At 42.3% G+C, this 18,606-nt stretch overlaps 1 protein-coding gene across 1 annotated transcript in view; it reads left to right on the forward strand.

Annotated features, from left to right (window-relative positions):
- Positions 1-17,674, forward strand: part of rasgrf1 (Ras protein specific guanine nucleotide releasing factor 1) — a 106,560-nt gene extending 88,886 nt beyond the window's left edge. Inside the window, exons 23-27 of the mRNA XM_041175145.1 lie at positions 10,839-11,036; positions 11,141-11,220; positions 12,905-13,022; positions 14,339-14,407; positions 17,582-17,674. Coding sequence (XP_041031079.1) covers positions 10,839-11,036; positions 11,141-11,220; positions 12,905-13,022; positions 14,339-14,407; positions 17,582-17,674 — 558 coding nt within the window. The remainder of the gene's footprint in view (positions 1-10,838; positions 11,037-11,140; positions 11,221-12,904; positions 13,023-14,338; positions 14,408-17,581) is intronic.
- The last annotated feature ends 932 nt before the right edge of the window (positions 17,675-18,606 follow it).

Raw genomic sequence — 18,606 nt, forward strand, 5'->3', positions numbered from 1 at the left:
AATCAATGCCCATCACCTGTTTAACTAGCAATTTTTTTAGCAAGGTGATTGCCATGTAGTATGATCACTTATACATTGGCAGATGATAAATTGATGACCTAAACTGCTTTATCCCCAGGTTACTCATCACTTCTTTAAACAGCTGTGAAATGAAATTTGAACCTTGATCCAATTGCATTTCTTTAGGTAACCCATATCTTGTAAAAAATTTAGTCAATTACTCTACAATTCTCTTTGCTGTAATATTTCGCAAAGGTATCGCTTGCAGAAGCCTTGTAGACACAGCCATTATTATCAGCAAGTTTTAGTCTTAGGGAGGGGCCCTACATAATCAATCAGGACCCTGGTAAAATGAATCAGAATTAAAGGTGCTGGTTTAATTACTGCATGAGGTTTTCCTGTCACCTGACATGTATGACATATTCTACAGAATTTGACTACATCTTTAAGCAATCCAGGCCAATAAAAATATTTTTTATATTTTCACCTGAGTCTTCCTAATTCCTAAATGTCTCCCTATTGGAATTTCATGAACAACTCTCAATATCTCATTTTTGTATCCAGATGGTCTCACTATCTGATGCACCACCATCTCATCTGCTGAAACATGGAACAGTCTCCTGTTCCTCATTAACACATTCCCTTTAAGCTAATTCTGGAATATATTTTGCCTCTGCTTCTGAATAAGCTGTCTGATATAACTTCTTTATTTGTGGATCCTTCTGCTGTAACTCTACCAATTTAACATGATCTAAATATTTCTGCTTCATTCTCTTCAACCTGATCTTTTCACAGACAGATCCAACTAATTGGATTCCAGCATCCATCCCCTGTCTTTTAAATTCCCGCTCTTCCTGTTTTAACCTGTGAGTTTGTGATCTCATTGTTGCACAATCTGAAAACAATCCAGGATATTCTTCCTGCAACATGTCTGTTGAATGCTCCTCCACAGGCTGCTCGACTACAGTAGACATCACAAACATCTGTGACCCAGCTATATCATTACATAAGATAAATTGAACCCCAGCGAAGGGCAATTTTTCTACTACTCCAACAATCACCTCTCCTGTTTTCAACTTATTTTTTAAATTTACCTTCCACAATGGAATAGGTTTAGCATCTCCATGAATCCCACTTATTACCACCTTTTCTTGCAATTCTGCCTCTGGACAACAAATATCACTATCCCATAACATTAAGGATTGACTTGCCCCTGTGTCTCTTAAAATGTTAATATCTTTGCCTGCTCCACCCTGTACACATGGAAAGACTTCCCCTTCACATACAAAATCTTTAAATATTTCTGTAACCTGCCCTTCAGAACTCGCTTGGGTAAATTGTGAACACATTTCCACTTTTTATCTATCACTGATTCTTCCTGCTTCACCTGTACACAAACCACTGGCTTTTCCTGTGCCTGGATCTCAAACCCCACAGTACTCTTACTTCCAGAACTTTTCTGTGTTCTAATTACTGCAATGAGTTTTCCCTGTAGAATCCAACACATTGACTTCATGTGCCCCAAATTATTACAATGAAAATACTTCAGTTTTTGAGTGTCACTTCTGCCCTCAGCACCTTCCTTTCTGGTCTAAGGAGAAACTTCCTGAGAATTTCCAACAGCTCCTTCTCTTCCTTGACTAGCTACCGTCCTTTCACCTTCCTACTTCCCATCCTTCTCTGATTTAAAAGGATGAAGAACAAAGAGTTTCGCTCTGGGAACTAACTCATAATTATCAGCTAAGTCTGCTGCTTGCCTTGCCGTTTTAACCCTCTGTTCCTCCACGAGTTCTCACTGCTGAAGGAATTGAATTTTTAAATTCTTCCAAAAGAATTACTTCTCTAAGAGCTGCATATATTGTCTTTACCTTTAATGCCTATATCCACAAGTCAAAATTACTTTATTTTACTCTCTCAAACTCAATATAAGTCTGACCAGGCTGTTTCCTTACATTCCTAAATTTCTGCCTGCACGCCTGAGGAAGCAGCCCATATGCACTCAAAATAGTTTTTTTTACTGCCTCATAATCCATCGATATCTCTTCTGACAGCAATGCATATACCTCATGAGCTCTACCTACCAACCTAGAATGTAACAGCAATGTCCAGATTTCTTGTGGCCATTTCATCTGCTTAGCTATCTTCTCAAAAGAAATAAAGAATATCTCCACATCCCTTTCCTCAAACTTCAGAAGTGCCTGCATAAAGTTAAACATCTCCCCACTGGGTTTAAAATTGAAAGTGGTCATTTCCACATCAGAACCTTACTCAGGCTCTGAGATCTCTTTTTTAATTCCAGCACGCCTGCCAAACTGAGGGTCAGAACGACATGTGGTGATGTTGGGACGCATGGCCGACATCACCGCACGTCATTTTACGTGTAGACAAGCGGAGCCTGCTCCTGCACGCCGACCAGAAGATTCAGGCCTTAATTGCATACGCCCTTTAAGGCAACAGTCCAAAATAGATTTTAAATTTAAATAAGCAATCCAGCAGGGTTACCACAGCACCCACTCAACAGTGGAATTCCAGAGGCCTTTTGAGACAACTTTAGTTACTGAACACAGCAGACTTCTGCAAAAATGGCTAGAGACTTTTCCCCAAGGTTGCTTTACACGGTGTACCTTTCAAGATGTTAGTCGGCCATCCTCACATAACCTTCCATCCTTCTTTACATATGTTTCTCTCTCTTTAATGTGTAAAATCCCATTGTTTTACATGTCTTCAGAAATTTACTTTTCCCATAATATAAAAATCTTTCATGTTGTCAATATGGCCTTTTTCCTTTTTGGAAAAATACGTATAATACACATAACCTTGCCCTATTTATCTTGTTAGTTGTAAACAAAGAACAATGAACAAAGAAAAGTACAGCACAGCAACAAGCCCTTCGGCCCTCCAAGCCTGCACCGATCATATTGCCTGTCAAACTAAAACATTTTGCACTCTGGGGTCCGTATCTCTCTATTCCCATCCTATTCATGTATTTGTCAAGCTGCATTTTAAACACAACTATCGTACCTGCTTCCACCACCTCCTCTGGCAACAAATTCTAGACACTCAATACCCTCTGCGAAAGAAACTTGCCCCACACATCTCTAAAGTTTTCTCTTCTCACCTTAAATCTATGTCCCCTAGTAATTGACTCTTCCAACCTGGGAAAAAGCTTCTGACTGTCTACTCTGCCCATGCCACTCATAATTTTGTAAACTTCTATCAAGTCACCCCTCAATCTCCGTTGCTCTAGTGAGAACAATCCGAGTTTCTCCAACATCTCCTCATAGCTAATAACCTCCAGACCAGGCAGCATCCCAGTAAACCTCCTCTGCACCCTCTCCAACATCTCCAAATCCTTCTGGTAATGTGGCGACCAGAATTGCACGCAATATTCCAAGTGTGGCCTAACCAAGGTTCTATACAGCTGCAGCATGACTTCCCAGCTTTTATACTCAAGACCCCCGCCAATGAAGGCAAGCATGCCATATGCCTTCCTGACTACCGTATCTACCTGCGTTACCACTTTCAGTGACTTGTGAACCTGTATACCCAGATCCCTCTGCCTGTCGATGCACTTAAGGGTTCTGCCATTTACTGTATAATTCCTGCCTGTATTAGACCTTCCAAAATGCATTACCTCGCATTTGCCTGGATTAAACTCCATCTGCCATTTCTCCACCCAAGTCTCCAACTGATCTATATCCCGTTGTATCCTTTGACAATCCTCTTCACTTTCTGCAACTCCTCCAACTTTAGTGTCGTCTGCAAACTTACTAATTAGCCCAGTTACATTTTCCTCCAAATCATTTATGTATACTACAAACAGCAAAGGTCCCAGCACTGATCCCTGCAGAACACCACTAGTCACAGCTCTCCATTCAGAAAAGCACCCTTCCACTGCTACCCTCTGTCTTCTATGACCAAGCCAATTCTGTATCCATCTTGCCAGCTCACCTCTGATCCCATGCAACTTTACCTTCTGTCTACAATGAAGGACCTTGTCAAAGGCCTTACTGAAATCCATGTAGATAACATCCACTGCCCTTTCATCCTCAATCATCTTTGTCACTTTCTCGAAAAACTCGATCAAGTTAGTGAGACACGACCTCCCCTTCACAAAACCATGCTGCCTCTCACTAATATGCCCATTCACTTCCAAATGGTAGTAAATCCTGCCATGAAGAATCTTCTCCAATAATTTCCCTACCACTGATGTAAGGCTTACCAGCCTGTAATTTCCTGGATTATCCCTGCTACCTTTCTTAAACAATGGAACAACATTGGCCAATCTCCAGTCCTCTGGGACCTCACCCATAGCCAGTGAGGATACAAAGATTTCTGTCAAGGCCCCGGCAATCTCCTCCCTTGCCTCCCTCAGTACTCTGGAGTAGATCCCATTTGGCCCTGGGGACTTATCCACCTTAATATTCTTCAAGACACTTAACACCTCCTCTTTTTTGATCTCAACATGATCCAGGCTATCTCTACACTCTTCCCCAGACAAATCGACCGGTAAGTCCTTCTCTTTGGTGAATACTAATGAGAAGTATTCATTTAGTATCTCTCCCATTTCTTCTGGCTCCACACACAGATTCCCACCTCTGTCCCTGAGTGGGCCTACCCTGGCTACCCTCTTGCTTTTTACATATGTATAAAAGGTCTTGGGAATTTCCTTAATCCTGGTTGCCAATGACTTTTCATGACCCCTTTTAGCCCTCCTGACTCCTTGCTTAAGCTTCTTCTTACTTTCTTTATATTCTCCATGGGCTTCATCTGTTCCCAGCCTTCTAGCCCTTACTAATGCTTCCCTTTTCTTTTTGACTAATCTCACAATATCCTTCATTTTCCAAGGTTTCTGAAACTTGCCATGCTTATCCTTCATCCTAGCAAGAACATGCCGGTCCTGAATTCTTATCAACTGACATTTGAAAGCCCCCCACATGTCAGTTGTTGATTTGCCCTCAAACATCCGTCTCCAGTCTAAATTCCTCAGTTCCTTCTTAATATTGTTATAATTAGCCTTCCCCCAATTAAGCACCTTAACCCAAGGACTCCTGTTATCCTTATCCACCAGTACCTTGAAACTTACTGAATTATGGTCACTTTTCCAGAAATTCTCCCCTACTGAAACTTCGACCAACTGGCCGGGTTCATTCCCTAATACCAGGTCCAGCATTGCCCCTTCCCTAGTTGGACTATCTACATATTGTCTCAGGAAACCCTCCTGGATGCACCTTACAAATTCTGCACCATCTCTACCCCAGCACAAAGTGATTCCCAGTCAATGTAGGGAAAGTTAAAATCACCCACCACAACAACCCTATTGCTTTTACATCTTTCCAAAATCTGCCTACATAACTGTTCCTCAATCTCCCACCGGCAACTGAGAGGCCTATACTAAACCCCCAACATTGTGACTGCATCCTTCCTATTCCGGAGTTCTACGCATAATGCCTCGCTGCATGAGCCCACCGAGGTGTCCTCTTATCACACAGCTGTGATATTCCCCCTAACCAGCAGTGCAACTCCCCCAACTCTTCTACATCCCTCTCTATCCTGCCTGAAACATCTAAATCCTGGAACGTTTATCTGCCAATCCTGTCCATCCTTCAACCAAGTCTCTGTAATAGCAATAACATCATAGTCCCAAGTACTAATCCAAGCTCTAAGCTCTCATCTGTGTGGGCTAGCTTACAAGGTGCCCTGAGCACTAAACCATCCTAGAATAGTCGTAATCAGATTAGGGGCAGATAGGTGTGGGTCACATGGGGACAGATATTGTAGAACACGTTACCAGTTGTGAAGAAGTCTGTCAGGACTGTCACCACCACAGTAGAGGTTGTCAGCAAGTTTGACAACTATCCCTTCAACTGGAAGGTCACCGGGGACACGACATGTCAATTCTTCGAGGTCAGTTTCTGGTTCAGGTACGCCCACAGCAGATCCAGGGTACACATGACCAGCTTTGTAAGGTGCCAGCACTCCACAGTACTACATGGAAGGTGCTAATGGAATCTGGTAAAAGGTGTTGGTTAGACCACTTGCAATGATGTATTTCCACTGACAATCTTGTATAAAGTTGCATCTGGCATGAGAGGATTGTGGCTTTCTATAGTGCCCAACATTGGCAAACATTGTGGCAAATTGAAATCGCCCAATGACTTCTTCATGAGAAATTATGGCTTAAGTTAGTCCCCAGTGACCCCCATATCTTCAAGACAAGCAAAGACTCCAAAGCTTCAAGGTCAATAAATTGTTGTAGCTCTGGCAAACTGTGGGAGGTTGTACATGTGGTCATGGGAACAGTCTTCAGGAGAGAGTGAGGAGATGTAACAACACAGAGCTTCAATCCAACAAGAGTCTTACAGTTTCAGCAGCATTGATTGGTTAGTGTGAGCTGACAGCAGAACACCCAGCAACACAGAGTTCTCCAATTGGCTGAATATTCATCATCTTCTTAAGCAGGATTGAGCCATTTCTGGGAAACAGGCAAGTGCATGAAGAACTGCAGAACTTAAACTGCTTGTTACTGCCGGCTGATCTGTTTGGACAATACCCTGACTATTTCTCTTTGTAAATATACACACAGCTCAAAACAATTGTCGTGAGATGAGGGTCAGGTGCTGTGACCTGGACTAACTGCACCAGCAGGGGATTTGTAAATGATAACAGTACCAGGCATAGGGTCTCCATCTCCACGGACACATTCCTATATCTCAGATTTTTATGGACATGTTCCCCCCTCTCTGGATATTCACAGACACATTCCCCTATTCTGGATATTCACAGACACATTCCTCTATTCTGGATATTCACGGAGACATTCCCCTATTCTGGATATTCACAGACACATTCCCCTCTCTGAATATTCACAGACACATTCCCCTATTCTGGATATTCACAGACACATTCCCCTCTCTGGATAGTCACAGACACATTCCCCTATTCTGGATATTCAGGGACACATTCCTCTCTCTGGACATTCGCGGACACATTCCCCTATTCTGGATATTCACAGACACATTACCCTCTCTGGACATTCACAGACACATTCTCCTCTCTGGATATTCACAGACATGTTCTCCTATCCCAGATATTCACAGTCAGTTCCTTCTTTATTGCTAATGGTTGTTGTTTACTCAGACACCCTGCCGGTGCTCTGGGAGTTGACATCCCTTTGAAGATCAAACAACCCCTTCACTTATCTAAAAATGAAAATTTCATTCACATTTTATCTCAGCCTCACTTGTCCATCTCTGCTTCAAAAGTCTGCTTTCCACCTAATTTTTGATAATTTCAACCTTGCAGTCTATCTGACTCTAATTCAGTTAAATCAGCCACACAGACAAAACTATCCACATTCACAACCATAAACCTACCTTACAATATCCCATAATACTATTATGAAAAAAATGATAGTTTAGTAACAGATGTCATCGGTATGCAGAAATCTATCGACCTCTGCTTTGAACATGCTCAGTGGCTGAGCCTCCACAGCCCTTTGGGGTAGAGAATTCCAAAGATTGGAGAAATTCTGAAGAAGAAATTCCTCCTCATCTCGGTCCTAAATGTCCTACTTCTTATTCTGAGACTGTGTCACTGTCCCCTGCGAAAATAGAAAATGCCATATTCAGGGGCAGGTCTTAGGATTTCTGGGCTCAGCTGCCATTTTTGCCATGAAATAGTGGTGAAAATCTGGGCCTGATTATCCTAGTAGTCTCTCTTTATACTTTTTTGAGCAGAAGGCCTCAAGTTCACATGTTCCATCTCCAGGGACACCCAGGTGCAAACATAGGCATGAAAGAGGCACAGACAGCTGGGCCAAATGACCCCCTCGACAGCCCGCTGCCTGGACCTGCTAAAAGTCTCTCTTTATATATGCTCAAGATCTTTAATCAATCAATGCCCTCCACCTCTAACCCTAATAATACAATTAATATACCATTAACACAAGGAACCGTGAAGTTCGTGTATTCTCCTCCAGCCCAACAACCCTACAAGGTATTTGTGCCCCTCCCATTCCAGTCTCTTAAGCATTCCCAATTTTAATCACTCCATCCTTGGTGGCCATGCCTTCAGCTGTCAAGACCCTGGATTCTGGGGTATCCTCCCTAAACCTCTCTAACTCTTTACTTCACTTTCCTCCTTTAAGGTGCTCTTTAAAACTGTCCTCTTTGACCAAGCTTATGGTCACCTGTCTTAATATTTCCTATGTTGTTCTGCGTCATATTTTGTGTTATAATGCCACTGTGGAGTATCTTGGGGCACTTTATTGGACTAAAGACACTATCTAAATAGAAGTTGTTGTTGTGTTTGTTCACCAACTAAAGTATCCTCAGCAACGAAAACAAAAATAGCCGGAAAAACTCAGCAAGTCTGACGGCATCTGCGGAGAGGAACACAGTTAATGTTTCAAGTCCGTATGACTCTTCATCAGAACTAATGAAGAGTCATACGGACTCGAAACATTAACTGTGTTCCTCTCCACAGATGCTGTCAGACCTGCTGAGTTTCTCCAGCTATTTTTGTTTTTGTTTCAGATTTCCAGCATCCGCAGTATTTTAATTTTATCAAAGTATCCTCAGTCTTTATTGCAATTTACAAGACTGAGGTGGATGGATTTTTGTTGGGTAGGGTACATGAATCAAAAGCTGGTAAGTAGATTTGAGGTACAGATCGGCCATGAATGGCGGAGCTGGCTTGAGGGATTGAATGGCCTACTCCTGTTTCCACAATAGCCGACAAGTAAGGGTTTCTAAATCCATTATGTGTCACACCTTTAACATCACTTTCCAATAATGTGCCTTATCTATGATCCTCCACTCTCATAAAAGAAGTCTCTGGGTATCAGCTTGGATCTGTCAGTACCATTCCAACTGTGACTGAACACTAAACCCACCATCCGCCTAATGTACACCGCATGTGAAAATCAACCACTTGATGTGCTGGGTGCATAATATGTGTCTCTTTGTTTTGTTGGCTATTTTGACACAGACATTAACCAAATTAAAGTAAAATCAAATATATAAGGTCAGATTTTGGCCTTTTATCGGGAGGATGATAGTGGGGGTGGGGGGTTGATTGTGAGCCAGGGACCACTCTTGCTCTTCCTGGCTCCATAGGAAGAGTTTGATTTCGGAGCCACTAGGAGGGTGATGAAGACTCCTGGGCATGGCAGGTTTTAAGAAGATTCCAGAAAAGGGTTCTCAAAAGTGGTTTGGCCCTTTAATGTATTAATTCAAGGGGATTTCAAGGGGACTGAATTCAAGCATCCACTAGGGTGATATAGGCCTCAAGAGTTTAGCAATGGAGCAAGAGCCTGTAGAGATAGTGAGACAGGTCATCCTGTTGCCAAATTGGTCTGTCCAGTATCCATTTTACATCCACTGACCTGTACGAATTCCCAATCCCCAGCATTGGATAGTCTCTTACTACCAGTATCGTATATTCAACAGTGAGTTCTGCTCTTCAACCTGCTCTCCTCCTTGTTTTTACAATCTTCCTCCTTCTGAGCAATCCTGAAGGTTTTGGAGTTCCAACTGTTTTCCATTGGAATGCTCAGCCACATGAGGTAGGAACGGGATAACATACTACTTCATAGGATTACAGAATCTTACAGTATAGAAGGGGACCATTTGGCCCAACCTGCCTGCGCAACTCTTCAAAAAAGCCATCCAATTCATCCCACACCTTCCAGGCTTTCCCACAGTCCTACAAATTTCTCCTTTACAAGTATTTATCCAGTTCCCTTTTGCAATCAACCTCCACCACCCTTTCAGGCATTGTATTCCTGAGCATAGCAACTTGGTGAATAAAATATTTTCCTCACCTCCCCTCTGGTTCTTATTGCCAATTATGTTAAATCTGGGTCCTCTGGTCACCGGTCTTCCTGCCACTGAAAACTGTTTCTTCCTATCTACTCAATCAAAACCCCTCATCATTTTGAACATCTCTACTTAATCTTGTCCTAACCTTCTTGCTCTGTGGCAAACAATTCCAGCTTCTCCAGTCTCTCCACATAACTGGGGGCCCTCGACACCAGTACATTTTTAAAATTCATTCATGGGATGTGGGTGTCGCTGGCTAGCCAGCATTTATTTCTCATACCTTATTGCCCTTGAGAAGGTGGTGGTGAGCTGCCTTCTTGAACCACTGCAGTCCCTGTGGTGTAGGTACACCTACAATGGTGCTACGGAGGGAGTTTCTGGATTTTGACCCAATGACAGAGAAGGAACAGCGATGTATTTCCAAGCCAGGATGGTTAGTGGCTTGGAAGGGAACTTCCAGGTGGTGGTGTTCCCTTGTGTCTGCTGCCCTTGTCCTTCTAGATAGTAGTGGTCATGGGTTTGGAAGGTGCTGTCTAAGGAGGTTTGGTGAGTTGCTGCAGTGCATCTTGTAGATGGTACACACTGCTGCCAAGGTGCATCGGTGGCGGAAGGAGTGAATGTTTGTGGATGGGGTGCCAATCAAGTGGGTAGCTTTGTCCTGGATGGTGTCAAGCTTCTTGAGTGTTGTTGGAGCTGCACTCATCCAGGCAAGTGGAGTTTATTCCATTACACTCCTGACTTGTGCCTTGTAGATGGTGGACAGGCTTTGGGGAGTCAGGAGGTGAGTTACTCGCTGCAAGATTCCTAGCCTCTGACCTACTCTTGTAGCCACAGTATTTATATGGCTAGTCCAGTTCAGTTTCTGGTCAATGGGAACCCCCAGGATGTTGATTGTTTCTAGTAAATATCCTTTGCACCCTCTCCAAAACCTTGACTTCCTTTCTAAAGTGTGATGTCTGGAATTGGACGCAATAGTTGGATGATGAAGTTACAATTTCTATCTGTCCCTCTCAGATCAGCAACTTAATAGCTTCGGAGATTTTGAAGAGTGATGATATTAACATTAGAACGGCAGCCATTGAGAAATGGGTGGCGGTGGCAGACATCTGCAAGTGTCTACACAATTACAACGCTGTGCTGGTGATAACCTCAGCGTTGAATCGTAGTGCGATCTTCCGGTTGAAGAAGACATGGCTGAAAGTATCAAAACAGGTGGGTGTGAAAGGCAGCTATTATTGGATTTTTTTTTCAGCCTCCTTCAGGTGGAGTTGGTCTGTACTCAACTCACTTCTCTTGCTCTCTCTCTTTTGCTTCAGACAAAGGCATTAATCGACAAGTTGCAAAAACTGGTGTCTTCTGAAGGACGATTCAAAAACCTCCGGGAGGCTTTGAAAAAGTATGTTTCAATTTCCTCAAGCAGATGCTGCATAGAACCACAGGAATAGAAATCAGTCTTGGACAGTTGTGTTAAACGGGTGCCAACTCTTGGGTTGTCTGTTACATGCCACCCCTGATATTGCAGGCAATGGGATTGACTATCAGATTGGGAGGATAACAGGTGGCCAATTTTTTTTTATTATTCATTCACGGAATGTGGACATCGCTGGCTGGGCTAGCATATTTTGCCCATCCCTAGTTGCCCTTGAGAAGGTGGTGGTAAGTTGCCTTCTTGAATCGCTGTAGTCCACGTGGTGTAGGTACATCCATAGTGCTGTTAGGAAGGGAGTTCCAGGATTTGACCCAGCGACAGTGAAAGAACAGCAATATATTTCCACGTCAGGATGGTGAGTGACTTGAAGGGGAACTTCCAGGTGGTGGTGTTCCCATTTATCTACTGCTCTTGTCCTTCTAGATGGTAGCGATAGTGGGTTTGGAAGGTGCTGCCGAACGAGCCTTGGTGAATTCCTACAGTGTATCTTGTAGATGGTACAGACTGCTGCTACTGTGAATCGATGGTGGGGGAGTGAATGTTTGTAGATGTGGTGCCAATAAAGCGGGCTGCTTTGTCCTGGATGGTTTAAAGCTTCTTGGATTTGATTCTGAATTTGATTCTGTCATTTATGCACAACAATTCTACCCATTGAATCTGGGGAACAGGACTGAGCAGTAACAGTAAGCAACACAGCCAGCAAAGATCATGGCTTCTGCCATGTCTTGTTTTGGCATTGGCCAAAGTCTCATGCTAAATGATTACTGCCAAAGTCAGATCTGCCATATGCCAAAACTCCTGCCCACCTTCAACACACAATTTTGGGTTTAACTGTACTGGGGTGCATCTCCAGAATAGCTCACCTACCTGATCTTTTCACAAGGTTGGTTTAGATGAAGAAGAACATTCAACCCTTCAACTTCATCCATAAAATTACAGCCATACAGCACAGAAGGAGGCCATTCAGCCCATCATGTCTGTGCTGGTTTTTTGAAAGAGCTACCCAGTTTTCCACATTTCTCTAACATTTCCTAAAAGTCCTGCAATTTTTTTTTCATTTTTAAGTAATTATCCATGGCCTTTTGAAATTCACCATTTAATCTGCTTCTGTCACCTTTTCAAACAGTGCATTCCAGATCATAACAACTCATTGCATAAAATAATGCTTTCATCTCCACACTGGTTCATTGGCCAACCATCCTAAATCTGTCATCTGCTTATCGATCCTTCTGCCAAAGGAAACAATTTCTCCTTATTTAGCTATTGAAACCCTTCATAATTTTGAACATCTCAATTATATCTCCTCACAACCTACTCTGCTCTAAGGGGAATAATCCCAGTTTCTCCAATCTCTCCAAATAACTGAAGTCCCTCTTCTCTGGTACAATTGTAGTTAAATCTCCTTTGCACCCTAACCAGGATCTGGACATCCTTTCTAAAGTGTTGGGACATATTTCTGTCATTTGAATATCACTCCAAGGTGGTTCACAAGCACAAGTATTGTGCAGAGTGTAAGAGTTCTCCAACCCATTGCCCACCCACCAGCTCTGCTGATCCAGCAGCAGATACTGGATGCACATTCCCAGCTCTGATGTATAAGATGTCAAGTTTAATATTTACCGAGTAACTTCTTTCTTTTTGTTGCCTGAAGTTGTGACCCTCCGTGTGTTCCTTATTTGGGGATGTACCTAACAGACCTGGCATTCATTGAGGAGGGAACACCAAATTATACTGAAGATGGATTAGTCAATTTCTCCAAGATGAGAATGGTAGGTACATAGAGATTGGATTTGTCCCTTTTCTCTTTGTTTAACCACTTTTCCTCCTCTGCCACATACCATTCTCTGACAGAAAGTTTGAGATGTGCCTTACTTACAGAGAAGTGGTAGGACATAGTCTGATTTATCATGTAGATCCAGGGCATGGCCACTCACCCAAGAACACCACAAAACATCTGTTCTCAGATTCTTCAAAACTTTTATTTCCATGAGATAGCAGGAGAGAAATTTAATTCAGGAGGTGACACAAAATGGGTGCACTGTATCTGCCACCAGTTATACTCTCCTCTCCTAAAGGCATAGATTCTGGTGGGTACTAACTATCCTCTGATACCTCATCCCAGATGGGCAATCTTCCTATGTGATACAGGTCAGTGTGTGGTCGAGGCTATTTGACAATTTAGGGCATCGCACTAAAGCCTGATCTTGTCCTCACCTGATAGAATAATCAATTCCAGCAGTACATGGTCCTTCAATAATGGTCTTGATCAGGATATTGGAATACTGTATTTCCCTCCTCTTGCCTAGTTAATCCCTGATGTAACTCTATTGCTGCTGATACTGACTGGGTCTATCAAACTGTATATAAATGTTGATGGACATCTATCCATTCTTTTGTATTGATTAAGAGCTGCAGATATGGAAATTTATGGAAAGCTTTTATTTAAACCTGAGGTATTTTAACCTGTGCATTGCCTGCTTTTATCAGACCTAGGAACTTTTGTACATGACCAGCTCCTATATCGAGCATTAATTATTAGATTGTTGGACAGTGTTAAATATGGATCAGAAGTTTTATACAATAGGAATGAAAGAGCATAATTCCAATGGAATTCTGTACAATGTAGAAATTTATGTGTGTGTCAGTTGAATTTTGCATTATGGAACTGAATTGGGGAATGAACTGTTCTACATGATGTGAGCTTTATAAGTTACACAGAGATTTCAAGGAGCAGGGAAAGTAGTTAGAAGCTGAGGAACCTCCAAGCACACAGGGAGTAGATACTTGAGGCCAAGAGCAGTTGATTCACAAATAGAACATCATACAGATCCACAATCAAATTTTTAACTCAACTGGGCAGTAAAAACTAGGTAAAGGACAATAAAGACAACTCTTATATGGGGATAAAATAAAGGGCAACCAAATGGCCCTTTCTCATGTGCCTATGTTATTTTATACAAGAACGTTAAAATAGACTTACACTGATGTGTTTGTTCAACTATATCTGTCTTTGACTATTGGCTGGAAAGCTCCATCAATGCAATAGATTGCTAATCCTGTTTTCATGCTGTATTTACATTAACAGATATCTCACATAATTCGAGAAATCAGACAATTCCAGCAGACTGCCTATAAGATAGAGCAACAAACCAAGGTTGGTTCATTTTAAGTTCTGTGTAATTTGAAAGGTTTTGCAATATCTTTTCCTGAGTAGACAGTATGGACATAGTTTCTGATGGAGCTGTTTGAAGGAAGAATGCGGCCCAGGACACCAGTAGAACTCCCTGCTCTAAGCTTGAATAACATCATGAAATCCTTAACATCAATTCAGCAGCAACTGCAACCTTGGTTTAACATCTTGTTCAAAGAATGATAGCTCTGACAGCACAGCACTCCCTCACTATTTGAGCAATAGCCTTTTAATACACATATTTATTTTTATCCAATTTTTAGATTTTATTTTAAACTCATTTCCTGCCAAATTATCTCCCATTTTTCAGGTCTTTCTGACCTCACCATCTGCTGCAGGAAGGATGGGTACGCAGACTGCTTTCACAACTAAACCAGTGCTTTCCCTCTGAGTTCACACACAATCCAAACTTGGACATATACCCCTCATGGTCTCTGGGTCAAGATCCTGGGACTTTCTCCTGATACAGCACTGTAGGTGTTCCTTCACTACATGTGCGACAGCAATTCAAGAAGGTGGCTCACTACTACGTTCTCAAGGGGCAACTAGAGATGGCAATTACTGCTGGCCTTACCAGCGATGCCCGCATCCTGAGAACTTTTTTTAAATTAAGGGGAGCCTGGAAAGAAATAAAAACAGAAGGTGCAGAAAAACTCAGCATTTGTGGCGAGAGAAAAAGAGTTAACGTTCAGAGTTCAGAAGAAGTTGTAGGGACGCGAAACGTTAACTCTGTTTCTCTCTACACAGGTGCTGTCAGACATACTGTGTCTTCCCAACATGTTCTGTTTTGATTTCAGATTTCTAGCATCCGCAGTATTTTCTTTTATTTTAGGATCTGGAAAGAGTTGGCCTGGGCACACTGTCGACTAAGGAGATGAATGTGGATAAAGGAATCCTAAAGCAGGAAATTGCAAAATGGTGGAGAGTTTATGAATCACAATATATGGATGGTCACAACCCTGAATTACCCAATAAACCTGCTGGGCCTGCAACATTTTTAAAACATTATTCTCCATTTCCTCATTTCCCTTATCCTGTTCTTTTTTCAAGGGAACTGTTTTCAAGCCCAGGGCTAGGAAGCACTTGCATTCTGAGATATTTTCCTCAGATTCTGTGGGGGTTGGGAGGTGGAGGATTGATTATCCTTTGACCTCTGCATAGCCCTTCGGACTGATAGCAGATCCAACTCTGGAACTTGTTACATTGAGCATCCTGGATGTGAATCCACATCCTGCATTTCTTTATCACGGCATTTCCTTGGGGAGATGCAATCCTATCATCCCAAATTAACAAAATAAAATGTTTTAAACAATGTGCTGAACTTCTTTCTGTTGTACCACAGTTTAGTGTCTTGTGAGAGGGAAATGGTGGGACAGCTCTGCACAATGACCACTGCATGAAATCTGAAATAATCAGTCTGGGAAAGGGGGAGGGAGATGATTGGAGGAAGAGAAGTGAAATGGTAGTTATCTTTCTTTAAAGAATAAACCTTCACACAAGAGATATAAAACTGTCTGATACTGCTTCCCCTAACTCTGCTAAATTGCTGCTAGGTCCCACCAGAATGAACATGGATGGAAACTTTTTTTTTAAATGGCTACAAAGCTTTTGTTTCAGTGGAACTTCTGACCACTCTGCAACCAACATTTAAGACACAGAGATAAAAACAAAAAAACTGCAGATGCTGGAAATCCAAAACAAAAACAGAATTACCTGGAAAAACTCAGCAGGTCATGAGGACTCGAAACGTCAACTCTTTTCTTCTCCGCCGATGCTGCCAGACCTGCTGAGTTTTTCCAGGTAATTCTGTTTTTATTTAAGAGACAGAGCAGCCCCAGTAACCAAGTACATGAGATTCTGAGTGGAAAAGGTAGTGATGAAGGATAGGGAGTTGCATACATGGTTAGGATACTGGACTAGCAAACAAGAGGTCATGAGTTCAAATCCTATAATTCTAAGATGGGAGTTTGAATTCAATACGCTAACTTGGAACTGTATTGCCATTCCTTTACTGTCACTTGGTCAAAATCCTGGAACTCCCTTGCAAACAGCACTGTGGGTATACCTATACTACATGGAGTGCAATAATTCAAGAAGGCAGCTCGCCACCACCTTCTCGAGGGCAATTGGGGATGGGCAATAAATGCTGGCCTGGCCAGCAATGCCCACATCACAAGAAAGAATTTTTAAAATCTGCTAATTTGTGGGGTGGCACAATGGCTGAGAAGCTGCTGGAGTCAGAGTCATTACAGCACTGAAGGAGGCCATTCAGCCCATCAAGATCATGCTGCCTCTCTGTAGAGCATTCCAGTCAGAACTATTCCCCCACTCTGTCGCAATAACCCTGCAAGTTTATTTCCCTCAAGTGCCCATTCAATTTCATTTTGAAATCATTAATTGTCTCCATTTCCACCATCCTCATAGGCAGCAAGTTCCAGGTTATTACCACTTGCTGCACAAAAATTTCTTCCTCACACTATCCTCTGCACCTCTTGACCAAAACCTTAAATCTGTGTCCCCTAGACCTTGTACCATCGGTTAATGGGAACAGCTCTTCTTTGTCTACCTTATCTAAACCTGCCATAATCTTGTAAACTTCTATCAAATTACCCCTCAATCTCTTTTGCTCCGAGGAGAACAACCCCAGCTGTCCAACCTAATCTTGTGGTTAAAATCCCTCATCCCTCATGACTGTTGTTAAAAACCCAAATGTTTCACTGATGTCCCTCAGGGAAGGATACCTGTCACCCTTCTCAGTCTGGCCTAGATGTTACTCCAGTCCCATGCAACATGGTTGACTCTTAATGCCTTGCCGATGACATCCACATCTAAAAAAAAATGGTGGAAAGTAAACTCCAGATACCTAGATACCTCAGTAAGTGTGGTTTTCAACTGAAGAGGCAACAATATTGGGCTACCTTTTAGATTTCTCAGGTCGACAATGAAATTGGGTCTCAGGCTGTAAATTGGACATGTATGTCTTCAACTATAATCAAATTACAATTCAGAACTTTACTCTGGTCAGGTTGTGGACTATAGAAAGATTTCATTTGCATGCTTGTCAACTGCTATGACCAACAACGTTCATTTCAAAATCACCAAGTCCTCATAGGATTCTTCTTGTTTTGTTTCAATCAGGTGACATGCTATTTACTGGTCCAGTCAAATGTCATGGATGAAGAAAGTCTTTATGAAGCATCCCTGAGGATAGAACCAAAGCTTCTGACCTGAATCCCAACCATTCCTTGCATCAGAAACCTTGCATAAATGATGATATCATTGCTCTCCTCCAACGTGCTGTGCATGGGGCCATCGCTGAAAAGTAGACACAACCAAGAAAAATACCCGAGGAGTGCACCAACCATCTGTCTGCTCAGCAGGGGAATTTGACATTAAGCAGCTGCTGTACTTTTACTGTAGAGCAAATCTTTTCCAAAAAAAATGCAGCAGTAGTAGGTTTTTGTGGTACCAATTGAATCATTTTAGCAATCTTAGAAAACCTAAGAAAAAACTTCTTTAAAAATATCTAGGAATGGATGGCATAATGGGCCAGAACACTGTCCTTTCTGGTTTCCAATCCAGCCTAGAATGCTGGGAATGAAAGCCTCTCCTCTCTGGCGAAGGGTTGTGTGATGTAGATGGTCAGCAGACTCCCTTCACCACTGGGACCTGAATTCATGCCTCAGGATGATGATGTGAATGTCTCATTTCTCAGATGAAGGGGGTTAATGTACTATCCTTTCATCCCTGGGACCTGCTTCTAATCCAGCTCAGCTTGATGGGATGAAGGCCCCTTGTCGCTGATGAAGGATCATGCCATCCACACACTCTCCTTTTATCACTGGGTAAAAAGGTTGAAACCTGGATGTCTTCTCTTCCCTGATTGGCGATGTGAAAGTTCCCTTTCGCATGATGAAGGGCAATATGATGTAACTGATCAATACACCATCATTTTCTGAGAGGATCAGAGTTCATATCCCAGAATGTTCAGATGAAGGTTTCTCCTTCTCTGACCACTGCGTTTAGCTCACTGAACTTCCATCACTGGGTTCAAATTAAGTTCACACTGATTGGTCAAACATCTCCTTTCTTTGGTAAAGGCTGGATTAGCACCTTTGGGACCTTGGTTTGGATCCTGCTTATATTGACTCTTTTCCTGGATG

This window comes from Carcharodon carcharias, chromosome 26 (assembly GCF_017639515.1).
Source record: "Carcharodon carcharias isolate sCarCar2 chromosome 26, sCarCar2.pri, whole genome shotgun sequence".
Classification (NCBI taxonomy): domain Eukaryota; kingdom Metazoa; phylum Chordata; class Chondrichthyes; order Lamniformes; family Lamnidae; genus Carcharodon; species Carcharodon carcharias.